This window comes from Rissa tridactyla, chromosome 1, assembly GCF_028500815.1.
Source record: "Rissa tridactyla isolate bRisTri1 chromosome 1, bRisTri1.patW.cur.20221130, whole genome shotgun sequence".
In the NCBI taxonomy this organism is placed as follows: Eukaryota; Metazoa; Chordata; class Aves; order Charadriiformes; family Laridae; genus Rissa; species Rissa tridactyla.
The window spans coordinates 125,977,042-126,001,998 of record NC_071466.1 but is presented as its reverse complement, the minus strand read 5'-3'; the positions used below and the strand labels follow the sequence as shown (position 1 = coordinate 126,001,998).

Sequence of the window (24,957 nt, the reverse complement as noted above, 5' to 3'; positions counted from 1 at the left end):
ATAATTCGGCAAAGATTACACTGGGGGTATATTTTCAATGAGGAGAAAAAGTACTTCGTAACTGCATAATCCTTCTGTAACTAATACGTCTGAATTTCTTCCAAAGTTATTACCCTCAACCTGGTGAATACCTAGTTTAAGCGTAAACATGGTAATTTAGAAAATAAGTGTTTCAAAGAACACCAGTCGCTTGCTTTCCATGTTATTGACTTGTGGGTTTTTTCCCCTCATATATAATGACATATAACATGAGAAAAGCTTTGAACCAGCTGTTCCAGCTGCTTCTCCTGAAAAGGAAATAGGGAAAAGTAGCACTTCAACAATTTTTTTTTTTATATAAATTCTTTTCTTCTGAAGGCCGTGCTCCTAAAATCACCATGCCACCACCACCTCAGAACAAGAACGATGACAAGAATGATGACTTCAGTGATGACTTCATTCATTCAGTGAAGACTTCGTTGCAGACAGATAAAACAACTTTCACACCTGAAATAAAAAACACCACAGTGACTCCAAGTGTAACCAAAGGTACCCACCATTAAGCAGTAGAAGGCTTTGGGAACTTCTTACAGTACTTTGGCCTATGTTAAGTGTGGTTTGGGAATTTAAATTTTCTCAACATTTACTACAGCAAATTACCAATCTTTTCTTTTTAATATTTACCAGTTATTAAATATACATATGATAAAAAACTGCATGCAGAAACAAAACCAATCTTCCAAGTCACATAGATGTTAAGTTCCGTCTTTCAAAACTTCTTCAAACTGAGTCCAGCTTTTAATTACTGAACAAATTTTGTCATAAGGAGAAGTTGCAACTTGGACTTCCCTTTAGAATTGATCAGATGTAACTGCTTTGTTATTTAATTTGATAATTTCTGAGGACAAAACACTTTCAACATAGTTAATCTTTTACGGAGCAGTCATGGTTTGAAATTTGAAAAACATCATCTGGCATCATCATTTTGTTTATCAAAGAAAATTGTCAGAAAAGGGAGCAAGATCACTGCAGATGCGGCATTGGTGAGGTGTCCTTTGGATGGCAGGGGACAGGATGGTCTCATGTCACAGGCAGACCCAGCACAGGCTGGTTGTGATTAACTGTTAAGGTACGGTGGTATTTACTTCTCATAGGAAGTTCAAGCTTAAGTGGTTGCGTATTCCTGGGCTCCTTTGATTTTTCTTGTTAATAATAACATACATTGTTCTAACCGAAAAATCTTACTTCTATTAAAACAAATCTCTTGATTTTGATGAAAAACCTTGCAAAAATAGCAGCTCTGCATACATGTAGAAGAGCTAGATGTTGATTGCCATCTGCGCTGTGGGAGCGTCCAGCAGGGTAGCTTAGCTGGGGGATCTGGTGTGATAGACGCTATACGTAAAAACTATGTGCTTTACACAAGTAATTTTCAAATTAAAAATTGATTTATGAAAAGCTCTTCTGTCTGACACCACTCAATTTAATGGCTTTCAGATGTGGCATTGGCAGCAGTTCTGGTTCCAGTGCTGGTGATGGTCTTCACTACTCTGATTCTTATCTTAGTTTGTGCGTGGCATTGGAGAAACCGGTAAATGACCAGATGAATGAAAGTGCTGTAAATGACTGTTCGCCTGGTGTGTGGGAGTGAAATGCTGCATGTATCGCTGTGGGAACTACCCAGTCCACACTTGGGGAAGGGCTTTGTCTCAGAATTGTATTCTCTATGAGAAAGTGTTCACTTCCGTAACCAAAACAGCGTTTTGTAACTATCTTCATTAGAATTGCTTTTACTGAAAACTGGTTTCTCCAGTAGCAGCAGACTGGTGATGGCAAGCCAGGTTACTGGTGCTTATACCTTAAATTTGAGGACCAGTTACAGCCAAGGTGATCGTTGCTGAGCATTAATGAATGCATTGTCCTATAAGCAGACTAGCTGAAATATCCCCTTTTTCTTTTTTCCACAGCAAGAAAAAAAGTGAGGGCGCTTATGATCTACCTTACTGGGATCGTGCAGGTAACAAAATGGTTTTATGAAATCCTTTACTTGGCATTTTTGGTTTGATGCGTATATTTCAGATTGCATTAACACAGACAGTTTCCACCATCAGAAGCTTCTCTAGTTCTAACCAATGTAGGCATAGTGAACACTGAATTTTTTTTCTGGATAGACTCAACTGCTTCATTCTCTGAATTTTTTTCAGAAATAGAAAATGCCTTGTCTTCTGTTACAGCTTCAGAGGTTGTTTGGTTTTTTTTTTTTGTAAACAAAGTTTTAGAACCTCTTACTTAAACAACACGAGGGGAAAAATCATTTATGAGGAATGTCTTTATACATTTGATAATGTATTTGGTACTTTTTTTTTTGTCCTGGAAAAAAGTCTTTTGCCTTACTGTGTAAGGCCTTTGTTGGCCTACTAAGCATGGGGGATTGTTTGCAGCCCCTTTTAGGCGTATTTTCCATCCTACTGTCTTGTGCCCCATTAACTTGGGATCAGACAATCCCACCAAGCAGCACTTAGCAAGTGTCTTGAAAAGGCCAGTGCTACAGCGTGAGGGGCTGCCGCAGCAGCTGGGTTTGTACTGTCTGTATGACCGGGCTTCTCTTCTCTGGCCTCATGCTGAAAATTTCCACATCTGGGTGTTTGCTCGCTGGCAGTTTTAAGTACGCCTTATCCTTTAGACAAGAAACCTTTTAATGGCCTTATTTATATTTCTTACGTGTCTGTTTCTGATAGGTCACAGCCCTGTTGTCTTAGAATATTAGGCTCAAAATATCTTGTATTTAAATGTCAATGATGGATGTGCCAGATGTTTTTCCTGTTTGCTTAAATTTAAACGTTCGGTCTGCAGGTCTGTTTTAAAAGGAAATTTGGCAAAATGCAATATCAAAATAACATTGCTGCGCTTCTCTGTGCAACCTCTGTCCCCTCCCACAGGGTACCTCCAGTTTTGTTTAACATTGTTCTGTGGTTTTGAATCTCCTGTTTCCCGGGCTTTACCTACAGGATCGTCTCTTACAGCTGCAACGAAATATGTTAATGGCCGGCAAAATGACAATGGCTCTGGCTGCTGGGGGGAGGGAGGCGGACCTAACAAAACCAACCCTCCCTACCTTCTCTCAAGAAAATGTTCATGACCACAGTCACTCCTTTTCATTTCCACTGAATAAAGACCACTTTAACTTCAGGTTTTTGCAAATATTCACTGATGAACCTTTTTCAACAATGCGAGTTAAAACCATGACGTTAGCAGCCTGAAATCACTACTCTTAGATCATATCTGAGATTGTCTAAAATTTTGTGTAAATATTTGATTTACAAACTGGAATCAGGGCTGACATTTTAGTATTTTCTGTGTTTTATGAGTTTATTAATGTGATGAGTAGCCCCACCAACCACTGCTAATGAGCATTCGAGGATAGATTCCCCAGACTGCAGCAGTTCTGCAGGTGTTTGAAGGGGGAACATTTGGGCAAGTTGACTGGGTGAGAGTTATGTTGTCACCTCTGAATCTGCCAGAAAATGTTAAAATATCTTGTAACCTTAGGGTTATACAAATACTGATAATTGAGTGGTTTACCTGCTACTACAAAATAAAAGATGTGGTGTAAAAATATTTTAGTAGCATAAAACACAGTATATACGCAGTCTTGGGTGTTTTGTTTTTTTTTTCTTTAAATGTGAAGGATGGTGGAAAGGAATGAAGCAGTTTCTCCCGACCAAATCAGCAGAACACGAAGAAACTCCTGTACGCTACAGCAGCAGTGAAATTAGTCACCTAAGACCAAGAGAAGTCCCAACAATGCTCCAAACAGAGTCTGCAGGTACATTTTACTGGGTTTGTGGGCATGTTTTTATATATCTGTCTAACTATATATATATATGATGTGCTAAAAAATGACAGGAATTTGGCTACACTTAATTATTTCCTGTTTGTTTTGGGGAACAGAGGAGAAATGATTAGTTCTGTTGGTAAGGGCATTTCTTAAAATGCAGGCTTTTTCAAAACTGTTCTCGGAGTATCATAGAAGTATGTATTGAGTGACTTGACGTACTGTGCATAGACACTTTCCCAAGTTAACGCAATAACTGAAAATTTCTTTACTTGTACTTGTTCTTAAACGCCATAAAGAGTTGAAGATATTTTTTGTTGTTGTTATGTCTTCATGCAGTGGAAATAATTTCACCCTGTTATCTTTATGCACAAATCTGTAATATGGCACTTGGTTCCTTATGCTGACTCTATAGATTAAATCATTCTTTTGATCCAGAAAAGGAGGAGTTAGTGATAACGGCATATGCCCTTTCCTTGCTGAACCAGTCATTAGAGGAAGATGACTGACTATGCCTTTTGTTCTGTGCTTACGTGCTGATGGCAGAAATTACAGCTTCACAGGAGGCAGAATTACTTTTCTCTTTTCGGCTGCTTGTCTGTTTTTACCCAGCTAGCCAGGTTTCTCACCTCCAGTTTTTGTAAATCAGATTATCTGTTGGACTAAAACACCTTAGCGGACCACATGCAGGCTCCCCCCCCTCAGAGGACAAACCCTCCGCCTCAAGGACTACTTTTCACCCAAAGCCAGGCCAGATAATTTCATTTAATTTTAATTTTGCAGGGGAGAATGTTTCAAAAAAACTTGGTTTTGAAGCAGATTTACAGCATGGGAAATTGCAGCTTACAAGGGAAGAAGCATAAACCTGAGAAATTCAGATGTTGTGGCTATCCCGGTGGCTTTAACTATTGGGTGGAAATTACATTTTTTCCAAATCAGTTGGTACTGGTTTGATCTAGGATAATAATTTCTGTGAAACTAATGACAGGTTGTATTTAATGTGATGCTAGTGTAAAAAAAAAAAATAAAATCCATTAAGTGTCTTTTTATTTTGTTTTGTTGGGGCTTTCAACACAGAGTATGCTCAGCCACTGGTAGGGGGAATTGTTGGCACGCTTCATCAGAGATCAACCTTTAAACCAGAGGAAGGGAAAGAAGCAAGTTACGCCGATTTGGACCCTTACAATTCACCCATACAAGAAGTTTACCATGCTTATGCTGAACCACTACCTATAACTGGACCGGAATATGCTACTCCAATAATCATGGACATGTCCAGCCATCCCAGCACACCTCTTGGTGTTCCTTCCATTTCCACCTTCAAAGCTGCAGGGAATCAAGCTCCTCCACTGGTTGGAACTTACAATAAACTCTTATCTAGGACAGACAGCACGTCATCAGCACAGGCGCTGTACGATACACCAAAGGGGCAGCCAGGGCCAGGTGCTGCCGACGAATTGGTGTATCAGGTACCACAGAGTGTGGCTCATTCCGCTGGGAGTAAGGATGAACTAAGTTAGCTCACGAGTAAGGTAGAATGATGGCTTGTTTTTAAAAGCCAGTTCCATAACGCTGACAGTTTCATTTTTTTAATTGCATTGTTTTGATATTGTTAGTCTTAAATAATACAATGTTGAACCAAAAGATGTGTTATCGGAGGTCTGGGAAACCGGTAATTCTGCCTTTCTTTAAGCTGTATATATAATTACAGCTTGTCTCCTGCAAAACCGTGGACTTTTTTTATTACTGCTGTACAATTGTCTGTCAGACATGAGAGAAGAACTCTTCAAACTTAGCTTCAGTAATTCATAGATGTGAATGATAAGTTGGGAGAAACAGTTAAAAGTACGAAAGCCAGTAATTTCTTGCTAATGGTACTATTTCGGGGGGGGGGGGGGGGGGGATGGACGACGGGACACCTCAAAACCCAAAGCAGTCATAGTGTTATAGTGTAAGCACTATAGCTTCTTCTGAAATTCATTTTACCCTATAAAATGCCTGCACAACTTTGGAGTTTAAAAACTACTGTCAGGACTGATGTCAAAAATCCCATTAACTTCATGGCATAAAATAGCTTAAATTCTAAATTAGGTTATATCGGGTTTTGTTCACAGAATTAGAAGTCATCAGCTGTGTGTTCCTCAAAAGGGTCCCACCATTTTTGTTAGCCTTCCAAAACTAGAATCTGCTGTCCGTACAATCTGTTTTCTGCCTCACCTCCTTAAGCCACTCAGTCTTGTTCCTTCCTAGGGATCCGGGAGGCACAGACTAAGTCATAGAAGCAAACTGCACGGCAACTGCTTTTACATTTCTCCCTACTAAATGAAGGCTACTCTGAATAGCGTTTGCCTCAAATTCAGACTTCCCTGATGGTCTGTGTGCAAGAAGCATCCAGGTGTTTGAGGTGACTGAATTCAGAAAGGTTCTCCCTGTGCTGTCCCGTCCCCCTGTCGTCTCCCTTCTGCCAGAGTACCTATTGTTGTGTGTTAAGATGTGAGCATATACAAAGAAAGATGTGTATATACTTTTGTGAGTGCATAAGGAAGCACACAAATATTCTAATGGTGCACAGTTTGTGTTATACACGCATTTAGCACATATGGTACGTTTTAGCACAACTGAAAAACTTTAGCCTTAGGGCTTTTCTTATGATTGTTCTTATTAGAAGTATAAAAGATTCCAAAAGCTTTGCAAGAGAACCAGTACTGTTCCAAAGAGTGTCCATTTCAGAAGCATTTAATGGAATTTGTGTCTTTCGAATGTTCCAGTGTTCTCTACTATGAAAACATTGCAGTCAGTCTTCTATTTGGGATAATTTAGACTAGTTTTAGCTAGGTAATCACAAAATGAAAACAATTTGGATGTCATATTTGCCATTTTTTATCTTGTTAGAAACAAAGCACAGCTTTTTAACCTAAGTAGTAGAAAAACCCCACAGTAAAAATGCTTTATTTTTATTGTTACAGCACTGTTGGGAGGATGCTGAATTAATTTATACATGTGACTCCCACCCCTACCTACACATTAGCCCAGTTTTATGGACTTCAGTTGTTACTGTTTGTTTCTGTGATATAATTCAAGTCAGCCTTGTTTATTGCCAGGGGTCCTTAAACTGGGTGGAGAACATTAAAATCAAAACTAAAATATTGTTCAAGAGGGCTGCCACCATGTCCTTATACCAGTGGCGTATCCTGACTTACCACTTGAAAATGTGTTTGCACAGGGGCTATATATAAACTCAGTAATTCAAAATTACTTGTTGCCTGTTCAGCATCTAGAATGTGTTATTACGTACCCTGTGATACCTTAAAGCCCAGTTCTACAATTTTGTGATCTTTCATTCTCATTCATTGAGAATGATTTTTTTTTTTTTTTTAATTTTTTATTTTTTTAGAATTGGGTGTCTTAAGCCTAAATGTGAATGTAAGTAAGGGCAGTATATAAGACCCATTCACAAAAAAGAAATTCCTGCCTCTAGTTGTACTTTGTATGTCACTCCAACTTTTTCTGCTTGATAAAGCTAGCTTGCAATCTTTGTAGTTTTGCTTAAGCAGGTAAGTGTTCAGACCCATCAGCAGCAACTCTGAGGTTGAAATTATCTAAGCTGATTTTAATTGAAAGGGATGGGAGGTTATTTGTTTGCACCAAAATGTGCCATACTTACTCCAGCCAAGTTAAGAAACCTCTGCATTCTCAAACTGTCCCAGTTTAGGCTTAGAAAAATTAATCTACCATAAAAATAAATGGATGTGTTCAAGTCGGTAAAATTAACACTCTTGGATTTAATTTTTACTCTAGGCCAGATATGGTGGAAGTGTGGATATACTGCAGGCTAAGATGGTGTACTGATTAAACGGTTTCTCTACAGTAGCTTATTTTTTAAGCAACCATAATGCAGTTTCATTATCTAAGCAGCATGAGCTGTCGACTGGAATGGATGTTTTTAAGAATTTAAATCCTTTTTCTGAAAGAAATAGGTCCCAAGTTGTGCTCCTTGCTTTCAACTTTAAACAGGTTATCTGCTAGGGCTAAGATAAGTTTGAATGTGTAACGGTTGGCTTTAAAATGTATGCTACAAACTGTTGAACACTGATTCTCAAATGTGAGTTGCATGACACACTTAAGATTAGAATTCTCCTGTGTACAATACAAGCAGAGGTACATTTAATGGCACTCTCTTACATGTGAAGACATATGGATATAAAATGTATTTCAATCTTGTTTGGCTTGGGTATTCTCCCAGAATGTATGTTCTTACCTCAGCATGTATTGTAGTTGCTCAGTATTTGTATATGTTGCTAGAACTTAGACTGTATAAATAGTGAGGGGTTTTTATATGTATGTTAAAAAGTATTTTAAATAAATTGTACATACGTCTTACTCATTATGTTTGCATTTAACACCTACCTTATATCTAATTCATACAAGGCTTATTTATGAGTGACCATATTGCAAGGGGGATTATCCCTGCCTCCCAGAGTGACACTGTACCGTTTCCTGGCAGGAGGTGTATGTAACAACCACCCACAGAGGGCGGGTTGGTCCCTGCCCCATCTCATCAAGTGCTACAAGTAGTGAACTGACACTTACCGGACCAGTCCTCGCTGCTGGAGGCTGCTGCAGGGGCAAGCAGTATTTAGAAGAGCTTCGCCGGTGTTACCTGCTGCTGGCAGAACACTGGCTCTAGAGTCCTATTTGACGAGAAGCTAAGGCACAGTACAGGCAGCTGCCCTCTGTTAACGTAATGAGAAAGTCAGGCTCCCGTCCAGTATTATTAGATGCAGAGAAAATGCCGCCTCAACCCCAAGTCAGCACACCACCTCTGTACTGGTGGAGGGTTGCTAGTTTATTCTTCAGCTAGACCATGACTATTTTCCAATTATTGGAAAAAAGAGCTGCTTTTGCTTCCAAAGCTTTTCTCTTAATTCTAGCACCGCAGTACCTAAAATAAGGAAATCATAATTAGGTTTTTTTTGCAAGTAGAAGATTAAAATTGGATCATAAGTGGCTTTGTTCTGTCCTTGTCAAACTGAAACATCCTTGTAACATTACAAGCAGACTGACTTATCTTCAGAAAATGAATGCCAGCATGCCTACAAGCATCCCTGCTTTAGGTGACCCGTGTCCTACAGGGACTGTTCTCAAGTGGGACAGCCATCTGTGTGAGGCAGAACACTTGCTCTTTCCTTATCTGTCTCTGCATCTTGCTAAACATACATTCTGTATGAAACACAGCTTACCTGAAATAATGCTGCTTGGGCTGTCTCAGCTTCATGTTTAAGGTTTCCACATCTTGGGTGATGGAGGGGAGGGAAAAAAACCCAAAAACAACCAACACAAAAACACTGAAGTAAAAATGTATCTAGATCCTTGAAGACGTTTCAGGAGCAGAAAACACCCTGCTTTCACACACCTTAGTGTGCGTCAAAGTCTCCTGACATACTACTTTTTTAATTACTTTGCCACACATGCTGTATAGAAATAGTGAAAGACCACGAGAAGTGGTTAAATTAAAAGGCCAAGTATTCTGTTCACTACACAAATAGCACATTATTTCTAGGAAGAAAAGTTCCTGGAAAAGTAAATGAATAAAATTTGTCCTTCATCCCTAAGAATAAGTGTTCAACATTTGTACTGTTTTTGTTTTGTACTGATGAAAATGGAATATACTTATAGTTTGCAGTAAACTCTCTTCTCCTGTACTGGGAGTTCACAGGTGTCTTGTTGCAAGCTGGAAGAAACTCCTGTCACTCTACTAGACCCTTCAGCTGTCTCTTAGCATTAAAACTTCAACGAAATGCACATACTTAAAATGGGTGATGCTGACCTGTGAGGTGACTAGCACTAAGGAATTTTACTGTACATGATTGTCCGGGGAACATCAACTTTGGAAGTTGTCTGTTCAAACTTTCTTAAGTTTCTCAAAGTTTTCTTAAAGCAATTATTGATAACGTAATCAAATATACCATGGTTCAGGTGTCCCTTTTATGAAACCACATGATCAGTAACCAAATTCTGATCTGACGCAGGCATATAAAACTTGAAACTGGTGTCAGTTTTCAGCACAGCCAGAAGTTTATACCAACTGTTTGCTGCCTTGCAAAAGGAAAAGAAACACTTCTTTTTTTTTGCACATGTAATGACAGTATCACACATGAAATTGGAAGAAAAACTCCTACCTACGTTCACATTTAAATGGTAGAAGACTAGAACTTTTAAGTGTACTGTCTGCATGCTGAACTCACCAAGAGTGACAACACAAATGACTCTATAGTCAAATTACAGCAGAACACAGTCTACCTAAAAAGAAACTCAAGGTTAAATAATGTTGTGAGTCTTTTAGAATTTTTACCTTTGTATGTGGCTTTAAACAAGACAGAGTCAAAACCAGTCAGGATGCCACTGAAGGGGACAGTGAAAGTCTACAGGTCAGCTTTTACATTTAATACAATACCACAATACCTAAGAATTATTTATAGACAATTATAAAGTTGTCTATAAATTATTTACCAAGTGCCTGGAGTTCACCTGCCTTGCTCCTGAACATGCTGCAGCTTCACATGACTTTAGTTCTCCAAAACCAGGTTTTGGTGACAATGGGCTGAGTGCCAGAATCCATTCTGCTCAGGAAGGCTCCTTCATATTGGCTTATTCTAATATACATAATTCTTTCTGAAACAAAGGCAAAAACCATTTAATTTTATTAGTAAAAAAGAATCCATGCTTTATGTATCAAGCAGCTGATACGCATCTAAGCCAGCTGATACAAAGGCATGGGTGATTAATTAAAATATTCCTTCATAAGTCACAGAAATAGGTCTAGCTCAAGCCATTCTATAGGTTTACTTTATAACCTCTCAAAAGTAGATTTAAAGATGTGGTCTGTACTGCTGTACCTTCAGTAATTGTACGAAGATTTATTTTTTTTTCCTGCATCAAAAAAACCAAAGGCAGCCTTGTTACTGACAACAGTGCTTTGTCACTTAACCCACCTCTGAAGCAGACCACACCACTTACATGTTTAAACGCTGTAATTATTATTAGGAGAAATTACCAAAAAGTAGGATTTTTACAATGAAGTTAAGCTAATCAGATTTTGTTTTAGCGTCTCACCTGGAAAGCAGGATGTCCAGCAGCATGACTGCCTACTGCTACTGTGGCTTATTGTCACTTCCAGAGTCAGTAGTGACCCGCTTTCTGCGCCTGGAAACTGCCAGAATCCTGCTGCAGCGTCTCCAGGCACAGGGAACACAGGGGCTGAGGCAGGAACTGCGCCTCACTGCCTGTCACCTTCCGGCACCACAACAGCCACTCAGCATCGCCACACATTGACTCAGGGAATCACAGAAAAGGTTTTGTTTGCTCACACAAAACCCCTCAGCAGTATTAAAACCCAATACTGATGAACAGTTGAAGTTCTTGCACCAATAATTACTTCATTTCACATTAAGGAAAAAAGCAACTTTCAGCATTCACCTTATACTGCCTCTCACACACTGGGAATTACTTCCTTACCGTTTCTACAAGTTCTTGCATTCCTTTCTGTTGTACTGGTAAAAGCGCCATTGCCTGCTGTACAGAATATTAGTACAGGTGTTAGTTCCCCCTGTAGAGGAGAAACTGCCTGTGGAAGGAGTTTTTGCGTGGAAAAACTCCTATTTAGTGAATGAAGTATTTTGCCTGTGAAAGGACATTAGCTATTAACATGTAAGATACCGAGATGTAATATGTACAAAATATTCTGTAAATATGAACACTTCAAAGAATGAAAACTAGAGTATGTGGAGAATTAGAGCTATTCTTTTCTAGAAAGTAGCTGATTTTTTTGTTTCACCAGAAATCCCCAACTATGCTGAGAAAGTAAATTGGACACCAGAGCAGAGCTGTTTTTCTCAGCATCAGCAGTCATGAGTCCACATTATTTTACTTCTACTGGTATATATATTTTTGAGCTGTTAATCAACAGCATCTTTGTCCCACACAGCCCAGCCCCTCCACCTTTCAACGCCAAGTTACTAGCTTTAATTTTGTCAGAGCGCAAACACAATAGTACTTGGTGTAAGGAAAAAAAAATAAATCTCACCTTAGAACTCAGTTCTACCTGTAAAGCCTTCAGGAGGCCACCAGCAACAATCATGGTAATACCAAGGCAGGCAAGTTGCTACCCCACTGTAACCTGAATTTTGTAGGTGCGTGTCGCACAGTTTACAACCACCAGGATATGAATGTGGAATAGGAAGGGACAGGATCATCCAATAAGGTCACCTGCAATTCAGGTGAGCAACTGCCTCTCTGCTGAAAAGATATCCATGATTAGAATTTGATAAAGAGGTATGCAGAAGTATGGAGTAGTTTCTCATGTCTTGCTCATGTGTTGGTTTTTTTTCTTGTTGTTTTTTTGGGGGGGGATAGTTAGCATAATGAATTAGCATAATTCTAATTAGCATTAGAATAAGCTTACCTGAAATATCTACGCTGAGAATTATTTTTTCATGTGTTGAAGAAATTCTAAATCCTCCCTCATGCATCTAACCTTTTATTCTTTATACTCTTCCTATACTCACTTCACTGCAGCCTGGTCACAAAGAAATGCATGCATGGGTTTTTTTGTCTAATGGGATGAGTTATGCCAACTTTTTTACTACCAGGATGCCTAGTGCTTAAACAGGAGAGGAAAAATAATTGCTAAAATATGCCCCCATCAGAGAAGAGCTCAGGTCACTGCACTGTATTATTAATAATCTAAAAGAAGTGAAATACAACCTTCTGTCTTTTGTCTCCTTGTGCATGCTCTCCTCCAAAATATCTGACCAGTTGGAGCATAATGGTCAGGTGAGTTCTGTCCGCCGCTCTAAGGAGTACTCAGTTGAGTTTCCTTCACCCAGCCATCCACTTTTTAAAAACAAAACAAAACAAAACAAAACAAAACAAAACCCCCCAAAATCTGAAGCCTGTGCTTTTTCAAGTTTGGCTGAAATTAGCCCATGGCTTTTGGCAAAGGAGACAGCACAGCAGACAGACCACACGGAAAGCCTCAATTCCTTCAAGAAATGATAATAAAAACAATTTGTGAAAGCTCCATAATTAGTCAAGAATTTCCACCAGTGCAAGCAAAGCACTGAAGTGCAGCCTCTGTCAAGGCTTCTTATGAATCTGCTCAGAAAAGGAAAGCAGGTGGAGACAGACAGAGGAAGACAGTGCAGTGAAACAACTGTGACAACACGTATGTCTATATTAATAGCTTTGAAAAGCTGGTCACTCCCTGATCTGTCAATGACTACAAAATTTTGCAGTCCTGTTTTTAGTGGAATAGTTTAAAAGGTAAATGTCATTTCAACAATTAAATGACGTTCCTTAGCTGCCAAAGTCATGAAAAGCTATCTGTTTTGCATTTCATGAACTAAAGGGACAAGAAAAGGTTTTTTATAGCAATTATTAGGAATAAATGATGAATAGCTACAAAGAAAACAGCAGAGGGAATTTTAAATGATGAGGACCTCTAACATAGTAGTTTTTGTAGTTTTAAGATCAAAAGGCAGACAAGTTTCACACATACCTCTAAGAGGCAATAAAGAAAATAATTAAGAGCCTGATGCGAATAAACCAAAAAGGGCAGTGATATTTTATACTCCTTCATACTTCAAAGGGAGAGAAAACAGAACCTTAGTTTTAACAGTCATCTCTGCTCTACCATAGTAAACTTAATTTAAAGGAAAGATGAAAATTGGACAAACTGCTGGGAAACTCAGTACAAGTAAAAGACTTTAAAACCAGCATGGACTGTCATACAAAATACACTATAAAGAAACTGACCAGAAAAAAATAAGAGCAAAGGTCTTTTACAATTATCTACGATTATCTACACTTCAAATTCTACCATTCAAGCTAAGAAAGGGTGCTGTAAAGATGACAGGTAGACTCCACGGAGAAGAGCAGACAGGCACCACCGAAGCACATGCGTGGCAGAGACGCATCCTATGGGCTGGAGTGCGAAACCCAGGCAGCCCTGAAACCAAGCCTAAAAACAAACAGAAGCCCGAACCATGCTGACAGAAAGCTGACACCTACAACACAAGAACACAAGGGATTTATGATGTCTTTATTTGTTCTGCCTTAACTTTGATACTCTCCTTTTTAAGTTGCTCCAGTTTTTTTTGAAAATTGAAAAGCCTTTCCGTTCTCTAGGGAGGTCATCGTACATAGAGGTCCAAGGAAATCTATCTCAAAACTCCACCCCACACAGGATCCCATCACAAACCTACATAATTCGCATGCGAACCGAAAAAGGAATGTATAATTTACATTCACTGCAGCCTAGCAGATAACAGCACCTTAAACAGGATTGCATACAGACATGAAAATAGTACCTGTCTTGAACTCGTATTTGATACATCTTTCAATCTCGTGACACAGCAGTGAAAATTTCTGATTCACAAGAATCTTGCTGAGATTCAAGATTTGTTTTTAGCTCCTGCTGTGAACACAAAGTAATATTCTGTATCAGAGATAACAGCATTGTAAAATACACACAAAACTGTAAACTCATTTGTGTACGTAAAACAGCTATGACAGAATATATTCAGGATTCATTCAGGACTACATTTGCAGAACAAAAATTAGAACACTCTCCAGACCCCGAAACAAAATACTGAAAACAAGGCACTGCTTTTTTTCTTCAGGTTTTACAATGACAATTTTGGAACAAAAAACAAAATGGAGAAAAACAATTAAATCCCAAAGAAAGTCCCTAAGCCATCTATATTAAAAGGTAACTCATACCAATGTCTCCTTCTGCCCAAGATGACTGATTCATTGGAAGCAAAAACTTGCCTTTTTCACTAAAGCTCAAATAAATGTTTCGTAACTTTTAAGAGATTTTCCAGCCACAGTTTCATGCAACAAGAAAGCATCACACTGGTCCAAAAAAAATCATTAATGTAAAAAGGTAGGCAGAACAGGGTTTGTAGTTCTCAGCCCACGTAAGCTATAATCCTGGAAAGTCATCTTCCTTCAGACAAGTGGGCAAAACCACCTCATGTTACTGTTCTCAAATAATTACCGGGCATCCTGTCTTAAGTCACATCTGTCACAATACGCACCACATAAATGAGCATGTACCACATATAATATGCAGCATTCGATCCTACTAGATAAATCTCACTATCTTAAATTATTCAAGACACAAAATTATTTCAGAGATTCAAACACTAATAATACTTCATTAATCACTAGTGAAGAACAGCTTTCCAAATACTGACAAACTTTTCAGGTATAACACATGCAAAAAGCAAGCTCACCCCTCCCCTGCTCTTGCATCAGTAAAGTTTCTAAGGCTTCAAATAAGTGACACTTGTGATGAGGACACTCTCTTTCCCAGCAGCAGCTAGACCCCCAACATAATGTTAGGTCCTGATTTTGCAACTAGGTTAATGTAGGACAGCTTCCGTATTGATTTCACGGGGGAAGGTCCAGCACACCACTGGAATAATCAGGTCCCAGAATCTGCTCAGGCAATGTATGGCAGGGGCTGAACATACAACAGGCTCCAAGGAAGTTAACACCAACCACTTAAACCACTCCTCCAGTACCACCGACTTCCAGAATTCTCAGAGTTGTCTTCCAGCTCAGCTTTTTAATAATTATAGTAAGCCACAATACGGTGGTTATTTTGTCAATTATCTTCATTTCCCAAAATTAAGTGGGATCAAAATCCAGTACTTTGATGTAAAGGAACAAAACCCCAATATCTTCCCAAATTCCAGTTCCTAACAGCAGACTATAACCAGTGATGTTTCAATTATGTTTTCACAGCAAAATAATTTATGCTTCTATGCATATTTTATAGCATTTTTTCAACACAGTAGAGGAAGATGAAACCACACACACAAAGAACTGGTTTGCTACATAAAACAAACAAAAAAATGCTGATTATTAAACCAAACTTCTCTCATAAAACTAGACCTCCACTGGCAGTATTCCCACTCCGAACAGTGGCATATACTAGATTTGTCAGTATCAAGAGACTGAAACCATTATTCACTATTCCAAAAGTTTTAACGTTTTTTGCATCTGTATCAGATTTTAAACTCATAAAATAATGAAACAAACAGCCACATGATACGGAATACTAATAAAGCTGCCTGGAAAAATGAGTTCCCACTGAGTTGACCTCAAAGACGACTTGAAATACAACTGTATTACTATTTTCAAAACCTATGCATATTTCCAAATTTGATTTTTTATAAGGCATGTGTATGACTGAGTTACCACCAAATAATTCCAAGAATATTTCTTTCCATAAGTCATGATACCAGCCCTTTTTAAAAATAAATTTTAAAAATATATCCTTCCTTACTCTCAGCTGTAGAAGATGCTATCACCTTTTTGTTTTCTGTAATGCCAGTAGAATTTGGACACCAAGAGACTCTAACATATATTGGTATAGGAAATCTTTTGTTGGCATAGCCAATCTTTTTCCTTAACATATATCTGTGCATTTGAGACACTTTTTTGTCTGTCTCCACCACCAATGACTTCTCTGATTTATCAGTCTGCGGGATAGATGCCTAACAGTTGGAATGACTAGGTCCAGTTATATAGCAGTTGAATCCTTCTTCATAAATGACAGTTTGTTGGTACAGAGAGGGGTAAGAGGAAGCCATTTTCCTGTGGGAACAACACTATTATACTTTAATTTAGGTGTTTTTTTAGGAAAAAATCACTAGTTATGAGATGTCAGACTTCTGCAGGATCTTGGCGGCACGACTTCTCAGAGCCAACACACCGACACATAAGAGTTCTGAGGAGCTGTATATATAATTTTACCCTATTTCAGCAAGGTTTTTGTCCCTTTCATTTTACGTTGTAAGATATATTTGACAAATACACTATTTTCAAGTTCTGCTGTTCAAACAGAAATATTTTCAGAATATCTTCACTCATAGTTAAATAAATGCTTTGCTTTTTGCGTGTCTTCAGACTTTGCTTGAGTATAGCCTCAGATGGTTTGCATGTCTTCTAACCATGAAGCTTCATATAGAACCAAACAGAAATTTAACTTTAAAAGTTGATTTTCTAACTGATCATTTATCTATAAACACATGCATGAAGAATGTATTTACAATACTCGTTTATATAGTTATATGCAGTTATATGCCACATATAGTTCTATTTCAAGATAGTGTTACAAAGTTTTGCAAAATAAAACTAAGCCCTTATTCTCACATAACCTGGGGAAAAACAGCATGTGAAACTGTCTTAATCAGGTTTTCTCCGGTACACTTGCAAGCCAGTTTTGCCATGAACTCAAGTTTAATTCATCATAGCATTGACAACTCCATGGAAACAAACCAAGTGGATTCTATTACCAGCTACTTTGAAGGTGATTAGCAAGGTAAGACCTTGATTGTAGACTCTAAATATGCAATGGTAAATACTTATGAAAAAACCGACTGAGTCAAACTTAAAATAGCCTGCCTTCTGAATGTGGGTTATTTCAGCTTTAAAAAAGAAAAATAAAATTTTTGCTCTCGTATCAAGTGAGGTATTATTCGGCTCAGATCATTATTTATACAAAAAAGCATTTTATACTTATATTATTACAAGACATTACTGTACATCTTTTTATTAACAGAACTACTTTCAGATGAAAACTGTATTCAAAAGGCCTCAAAAATAAGTGAACCACAGAATTCCTATTTTTTCTACTAGAGAAAGAATGCATTAATGCCTGGCAAATGCCAGGATCAAGCCAGCATTTTCCTCTCAGGCGCTTTATTGATCAATGAGGATCACACATACTATGTGTGAACTGAGTTCAAGAGTGAACTGAGTTCAAGAGAAGCATACAGTTTATTTCGGCTGCATGTGGTTTTTTTAGGCCTACAAAACACAACAATTTCCCTGATTCTGTTATAGTAAAGAATAAGTTGTGTCCAAATGTGCCCCTTTCATATAAAGGCATCTGGAACAGCTGAAATAGATGCAGATGTATTGGTTTAGTGATGTAAATCTAAACACAGAAGATACAAGATTAGATACGGTACATTGGTTGGGATGCAGTTGTCACAAGTATCTTCCGGTATTTGCTTTTTTTTTTTCCCCCCCCCCCCCACTCTTCCCTAGCTCATGGCTAGCACTGGAAGGTAATACCATACTAGATGGACCCACTCAAAGTCGTTCACACGTTACCAATTTTGCCAGGTGCTACCTGTGATTTGGGAGTCTCTGGACTTGCATTCGCAATGGCTGTTCATACACAGAAAGTCCAAGACAGCTGTTGTCTGACCATACTAATAAATGCAAAAAGAAATAAAAGAGAAAGGACCTGTACTGCATTCATACAGACACAGCGCTGAAGCAGGTGTGATCCAACACTGGTATCTCTTCTAAGGCTATGACTACCACACATTCCTGTGTGGCAGACTCGTGAGCCCTGGTACAGCAGAGCAATACGTCTGGCAGGTACCAAGTGCTCCACCGCAGGTTCAGGCGAGGCCCAGGCCTTACAGGCTGCCAACGGTGACACAGTGAAAGCACCACCACAAGCACCAGCTCCACAGAGCGCTTTCCGGATCCAGTGTGACGAGGCAGCGTTTTCACACAGACATGTTCCCACAGGGACCACAGCCAAGTCCCTCGGGCCCAGCAGCTGCAACCACACAGCCCGAGCCCGGCCTGCTGCCGGCGGTTAGGCCCTCCCGCCTCAGGCCGGCCCGGAGCTACTCCGGAGCCGTTGCCGCGACCGTTAAGTCCCACCCAACCCCCAGCCGCTCGGGGCCCCCATTGGCTGTCACGAGCAACTCTGCTCGCCGATTGGCTCAGGCTCCCGCCGATCAGCGCGAGAAGGCGACCCCTGGCGGCAGCGCGGCGGCCGAGCGGCTGGGCGGGCAAGAGATGGCTAATTAACCAAAATAAAGATAGGCTGGTGGCCAAACCGGCGGGGAGCAGGAGGATGGCAAGGGATCCTACGGCCGGAAACATGGGACAGGTTGTGCCAGATAAACCAGAAAGTAGATAATGCGCAACTCGCCTCTGACAGTGAAATCTAAAGAACAAATATGCTAAAGACTTGACTACAAAAAGTGGTTGACTACAAAAGACTTGTCTTTTCCATCAATTTCTATGAAAATCATGCTCTGCCTGCCTGTATCTCCCACCAAATAATTTTAGAGTAACATTTGCCACGGAAAACCTGCCAACACGTCCATGATGTCACAGTTGTTAATAAGTTTTATGAAAGCAGAAGTGAACAAGAGAGAGTGCAGACAGTGTTACAAATTAAGAGCTACTGGTCTACTTCTTACAAAAGAAATAAAGCCCAGGACCCAAAATGGGCCAGTTAACTTTGGTATGCTCCTGAACCTTTAAAATTAAACCCTGCCAGCAGGAAGAGAACATTTTTTCCCCAGCACTCAGCATTATTGAATTGAAGCAATTATGGGAAACAATCTTTCAACAGCTGAGAACACTTAAAATTACACCTGACACATTCATACTTCATTTCTTTCTATGACATGATCACTATCACCTGTTAGGCAGACAGGAGAATTCCTGACAAAAAAAGTAGGTTTCAGGGCAAATCCTAAATTAAAAAATTTAGCCTATGTACTTACCCTGTGTGAGCCATTCCATTTCAATCAAAACCCCCCGAAAGCCAAAAATTATGAAAATGCCCAACAGGCTTGTGCTCTGTCTTCTACTTTTCTTACCTCCCTTTGAAAAGCAACTCTTGACCTTTTTAGTTAAGACTTGGCTTTCCACTGGTTGCCTAAGGTGAATTACTAACTTAAGAAATCTGAATGATAAATTCCTCAAGCTACAGCCTAAAACCCATTGGCACAATTACAGTTTATACATCTGTTAAGCAATTCTTGTATTTAATTCACTTTATCAGTAACAAAAATATGCAGAGATAAAATCTTATCCATAGCTTTGTTTCTTAGCTCATCAACTTCATTCAGGATCAATGCCTTTTTTTTATTTTCAACTGCAAAGCCAGAAATGACAGTTCATGAAGAAAGCTTGTTTAAAGACTTTCTGTGATCGTTGCTGGATCTCCCATGAGACCCAGGAAGACCGAGCTTAAAACACGGAAATTTGACTATAAGCACTGGATTTTTTTTCTTTGCCGAACTCGGCAAATAAAAACCCGTTCTTTGTTTAGGTCATTCAAAACAAGAATGGCTGACACCAAAATTACATGTGAACACCACTGATGTTTGTCAGTCCTGGATTCTGATGGCTGATCCCCAGCCATGGCTTATTAGTCATCAGAAGATAATACTATGGAAGACCTTAGATGCAGAAACCTATGTGCTTTATAGGCCTTCTAATTCTTGTAAGGTGTAGCTGATGACTCACTGATTATTCTTTTATTACTTTACTTTTAGTGACTTTAATTTAAAGTAACAGCGCTGCAGCCAAAGCAACACACTGAGCACAGAACCAAGGTAAAAACTGAAGCAAGGCCCCTCTTTCACAAAACTGACAGTACTTCAGAAGTTGCTTACTACTGTTTAAATTCTATTTGTAAATAAAATTCCCAGGATCTGGACTAAGACAGATCAGCCAAAGCACTCATGCCACCACTTGATTTGTCCATGGTCTGCTTTTCTTATGACTGTATCTCATTTTGTCAGCCTCTAAAATAGACAAACTGCACACAGCACTACCTTAGTGCTCTCCCCACTCCTTCACCTTTTCTACACTTCCCTACTTCAACTCTGCAGGCAACTCAGACCACTACAGAGGTCAGAAGCACAGCAAGCCATAGAGACGTCCTGGCAGCACACACTGCTTTCAGCGAACACCTGGGAGGGGTCTCAAACTCCTTCTGGATGTCCCACATTTGGATGGCACAACCCAGGCCAGCAAAAGCCAGCCCATGCGGGGACTGTAACCTAATTACATGACTTCGAAACACCCTGCCACCCACCAGGATGAAGCACCGCCAGCGCGCTTCCTTAGCGTCCAGTGTTAAATCACTGCTTCCACCCAGCGCTGGGGGACGTGGTCCCGTTGTCCTCTGCCACCAGGACAGATTTCTCAGCACACCCACTGTGGGGAGGAGTGTTATTAACTGCAGATGTTATTATTGTCATAAGCTGTTGAGAAGCCGCTCTCTGCACTGTCAAATAACTGCCATATTTTACCTCAGAGGCAGTGACAGCAGCTCAGTGCACATCCCCCAAACGTTAACTCATTATGACAATAATGGCTATGGGCAGATACTACTTCCTTCCTTTCCCTTTTAAATGCTCCGGTTTTTTTGACATATTTCTTTTTCCAGTGTTTCCAGGTTCATTATCATTAATAATACAGTCCACAGAAAGCCTGGGGGTTCATATAAGTTATTTGAGAAACCTCAAGAACTTTAAACCTAATCTTAAACCCTGAATCCCTCAGTACTATAACTGGGTTAACAGAGCTGTTCATGGAACAGTTTCTCATGACATGCAGGAATCATCATGGGGAAAAAGGCAAATAACTTTGGGTAGCTGGGTCTGACACACTAGAAAACATCGTTTTTTCACAAGTTTTTTAAATTGTTTCAGTTTGAAAGGGATCATTTTAGACGCTTTAATACAAAAAGACAATGGCTGCAATTCAGTGGGAGTATAACTAAACCTTTTTTCATCTTGTTTCATGCTGTGTATTTGTCAACATAGTACACAGTACATACTCAGTGGATACACGGGTATTTTGATTAGAGCAGTCCAAAATATAAGGTTTGCAGGGTATGAGCTATTTTGATTTCTTTACCTATGGCAATTACCGTTTGATATCATTTAAATATTGCCTCTACTTGCATCGGACCAGAACCATCCCTGTTGTCCTTTTCCTCTCCTAGTTGGCTATACAGGGAAATGGAGAAAACTTCTTTCATGGACTCACGAATGTAAGGAAAAGCCAAACAAGCCTCCCTCTTCCTCTGCCTCGCTTCCCATAGCCTGGGGAGAAAGCAGGACACAGAGCAAACAAAAACTACTCAACAATCCCTCTCTTGCAAACAAGAGGCCACCAAAGCGAAGGCAGCTGCCCAGGGCACTCCCAACAAAATTGTTCTTGGAATTGCAGGGAACAATGCAATTAGCAAGAACGGAGTCAAAAACACCTTAGCTCAAAAACTATGCACCGTTGGTCAGAGAGGGTGTACTTTCCATTGAAAATTGAGATTTTTTTTTACTTTACTTCGCTGCTCCCCAAAATCATATGGGCTTTCCAGATCACGTCAGGTGATCCATCATCTTCAGCAACTCAGCCAAATTTCTTTGCCTCCATATCAAAGAGCAGAAAAAGTACTTTGCCCCTTCCACCATTCTCCCTCATTGTGCGATTACAGTTTTTCCTCAAATCAGCTCTGCCTCACACTACACTGCTCCCAACAGAGGAAGAGAGCACCTTCTTATCATGTGACAAGCAACTGCGCTCTCCTATTTTAGATCTAAACTTAAATCCAAATTGGTATGCAATCTCTCTTTACACTATCAAAACCTTCCAAGCCCTCCCTCCTCTGAACTGCTATCTTCGACTTTACTATGGTATTACTTTGATTTCTCAGAGGGAGGAGAGAAAGCTTTTATATTGCAATGTGTCATTAAAATACATGGCACCCCATCCAAACACTATTATTAATAATCTCCATGCAACACAGCTGTTTATATAAAATAGATGCAGCATGTAACTAATTTTTCCAGATTCTATAGGTCTGTGATCATGTAAATCTGTTTCACATGAAGGACACATCCCTTTATTTTTAGATGGGATGAGTTAACCAAATGTCTATGTTTAGAATACAGAAAACCCAACCAAGGCAGACAGATACTGGACATATGCATGAAAGTGTAAAGCCTGAAAAAGACTTGGAAAAATCCTGTAACTGAAGTGCTACTGAAATATCCTGTAACTCCTGCTTCACTTTTATGTCTCTATATATAGATATACATCCCATTAATGAAATTCAATCCTAAAGGGAGCTGGCAACCAAAAGTAGTACAACAGTTTTTGACATTAAAATAAAGCTCGCTCTCATACCTCCCTGTAATTTAGAAATGAGATTTAAATTGCATATAAGTTTTTCATAATAATGGGATCTTTTCACCTTCAGATATTTTTACCATTGTTAAAACTGATCTACAGAACTCCGGAAAATAAAATGCTCCCATGTATAACTGTCATCTTCAAAATTACAAATGAAAACATATATTAAAAAAACCAAAACCCAGAAACCTATATACTATTTAGCCCATTCACCAAAAGTAAAAAAAAATAATCAATAAATAATGTCCTCCTTTAATTATCTGTTCTAGAAAAAAGATGGAGAAAAGGAAAAAAAAACCAAAACACTTTCTAGTACTTTAAACATGTATGATATCATACATTTCGGTCCACTAAACTTAAACCCCATTTCTGACATGCTTCTTTTTTTTGAGAGTGAGGGAAGCAGGCAAAGTTCCATCAGCTCAAAGGGACTGAATATATGGCAATGATGCAATAATGGCTTTAAGTAGCAGCAACAAAGGAATCGGCATTTTCCTTTGAAAGCAAAATAAATTTTTTAGTGTTACGCTATTTTCTGAAGTGCTAGCATCTGTAGGTAATTTGATAATTTTGATATGCCAAAACATTACAAATAATGGTGATAAGTCTTTTATGCCTTAGTGATGTAGCACTCAGAGTGGGGCTCTTGACTTACACTTTCCAGGTACAGTTCTTAATTTTATTCAGCAATTCTTAAACCGGGACATCTTTGTACTGAATTGACAAGTCTACATAAATTAATCTCTCATAGAAAAAGCCCCACTTAGTACTGGTGAAGTATGCTTGATAGATAAACTAATTAAAATTAAATTTTGAAAAGTGTTGCGAAGTCTTGTTTTTTTCTTAACACACATACTCTTAATTCATAAAATTGAATGTGCAAGGCAAAATCAGCGCTGTGACAAACACACAGTATTGGTCATGACACCCCAGGTATTTTAAAAGGAATTCGTACCTCAGTAAAAGTGCAACATCTCTGTTCCTTCATACCTCTGCTCTCCAAATCTCAGTACGCTTTCCCTGATCAATTTGACTTAACGATTTCCTAATGGCCAGAATAAACTAATTAAAAAATCACATTGGATTTTTGTCTGGAATCATGCTTCCTGCAGGTATCAGGAGCTGACAAAAGGGGACAATCCCCTGAGACATGCCACAATGAGGAGGTTAGTGACGGCTTTTACTGTCCCTCTGTAATGGTAGGCCAGTCCTTCAGCCAGGGCTCTCACTTCTGTTTCAGCTCCTGCACAAGAGGGAACAAGGCAGCAGCAACAGCATAAAACAATTCCAGTGAACATTTCGTATAGGTAGTATTCCCCAATATGGGCACCGAGGAACGCATTGACAAAATTTTCTTAAAAAGGCACATTCATGCAAGCTGTGGCACAAGGGGCCAGCCAGCGGCAGAGCTGTAGCACTGGCACCAAAGGTGATGTAAGGAGGTTGCTAAAACTTTATTTTCCACCCTTTTGAGCAAGGCAGATTCCATCTGCTGGGAGTAGTTCATCAAAACTGCTATTCCCCTTGCTCTGGCCTGGGCAGGACAATCCCGAATGACAAGTCAGATGCTGCAGAGCTGCTCAAGAGTTAACAACAGCAACTGCCGGAGCTCAAGCAGTGGCTTCCAAGGACACTGCTCAGAGGATACAAGAATGATGCAAGATGTGTTTAAAGCTGTGGTAAGACGAAAAAACAGGTTTTGGGTTTATAAACGAAGACTTGGACATCTTCCGGAATAACAGAAAGAGGAAGGTTTGTTTGAAGACAGGTTTACCCTGTGGAGGGGTTGGAAAACACTGTACATTTCAAGAGAAGAGGTCCTTGCACAAACCTCTGGGAGATAATGGGCAAACTGTAAGCACTGCTTGCTAGACTGTGTTTTCTAAATAAGTTTGTTTTTTTTTTTCCTGGACAACACTGACTCACTGAAATACATACCTCATTATTCAGTCTCCTCTTACTAACATTTTTACCAGATACTTCATGAAGAAATAAAATCTTCATGATAATTGCACTGTGACTTAACCACCCAGATGACATATCATTTCCTGAAAGCCAGTTTCTTGGAGGATTTATTAAAAAAAAAAAAAAAAAGAAAAGAG

General features: G+C 39.3%; 1 protein-coding gene and 1 long non-coding RNA gene across 4 annotated transcripts in view; one reads left to right on the top strand and one right to left on the bottom strand.

Moving 5' to 3' along the window:
- The window catches only part of DCBLD2 (discoidin, CUB and LCCL domain containing 2), a 46,984-nt gene extending 38,575 nt beyond the window's left edge, over window positions 1–8,409 (top strand). The window contains exons 11-15 of the mRNA XM_054207531.1: window positions 358–528; window positions 1,477–1,570; window positions 1,947–1,996; window positions 3,668–3,805; window positions 4,892–8,409. Of these exons, the coding sequence (XP_054063506.1) occupies window positions 358–528; window positions 1,477–1,570; window positions 1,947–1,996; window positions 3,668–3,805; window positions 4,892–5,334 (896 nt within the window). The 3' untranslated portion in view covers window positions 5,335–8,409. The remainder of the gene's footprint in view (window positions 1–357; window positions 529–1,476; window positions 1,571–1,946; window positions 1,997–3,667; window positions 3,806–4,891) is intronic.
- Window positions 357–24,880, bottom strand: LOC128911959 (uncharacterized). 3 transcript variants are annotated; one of them, XR_008467247.1, is made up of 3 exons: window positions 18,141–24,880; window positions 8,405–14,288; window positions 357–486 (listed from the first exon to the last, which is right to left on the bottom strand). It is a non-coding gene; the product is annotated as an uncharacterized LOC128911959 (long non-coding RNA). The 3 variants fall into 3 exon arrangements; XR_008467245.1 differs by lacking the exon at window positions 18,141–24,880 and having other exon boundaries at window positions 8,405–8,756; window positions 9,055–17,576; XR_008467248.1 differs by lacking the exon at window positions 18,141–24,880 and having other exon boundaries at window positions 8,405–10,486; window positions 10,928–17,576.
- Between the last annotated feature and the right edge of the window lie 77 nt (window positions 24,881–24,957).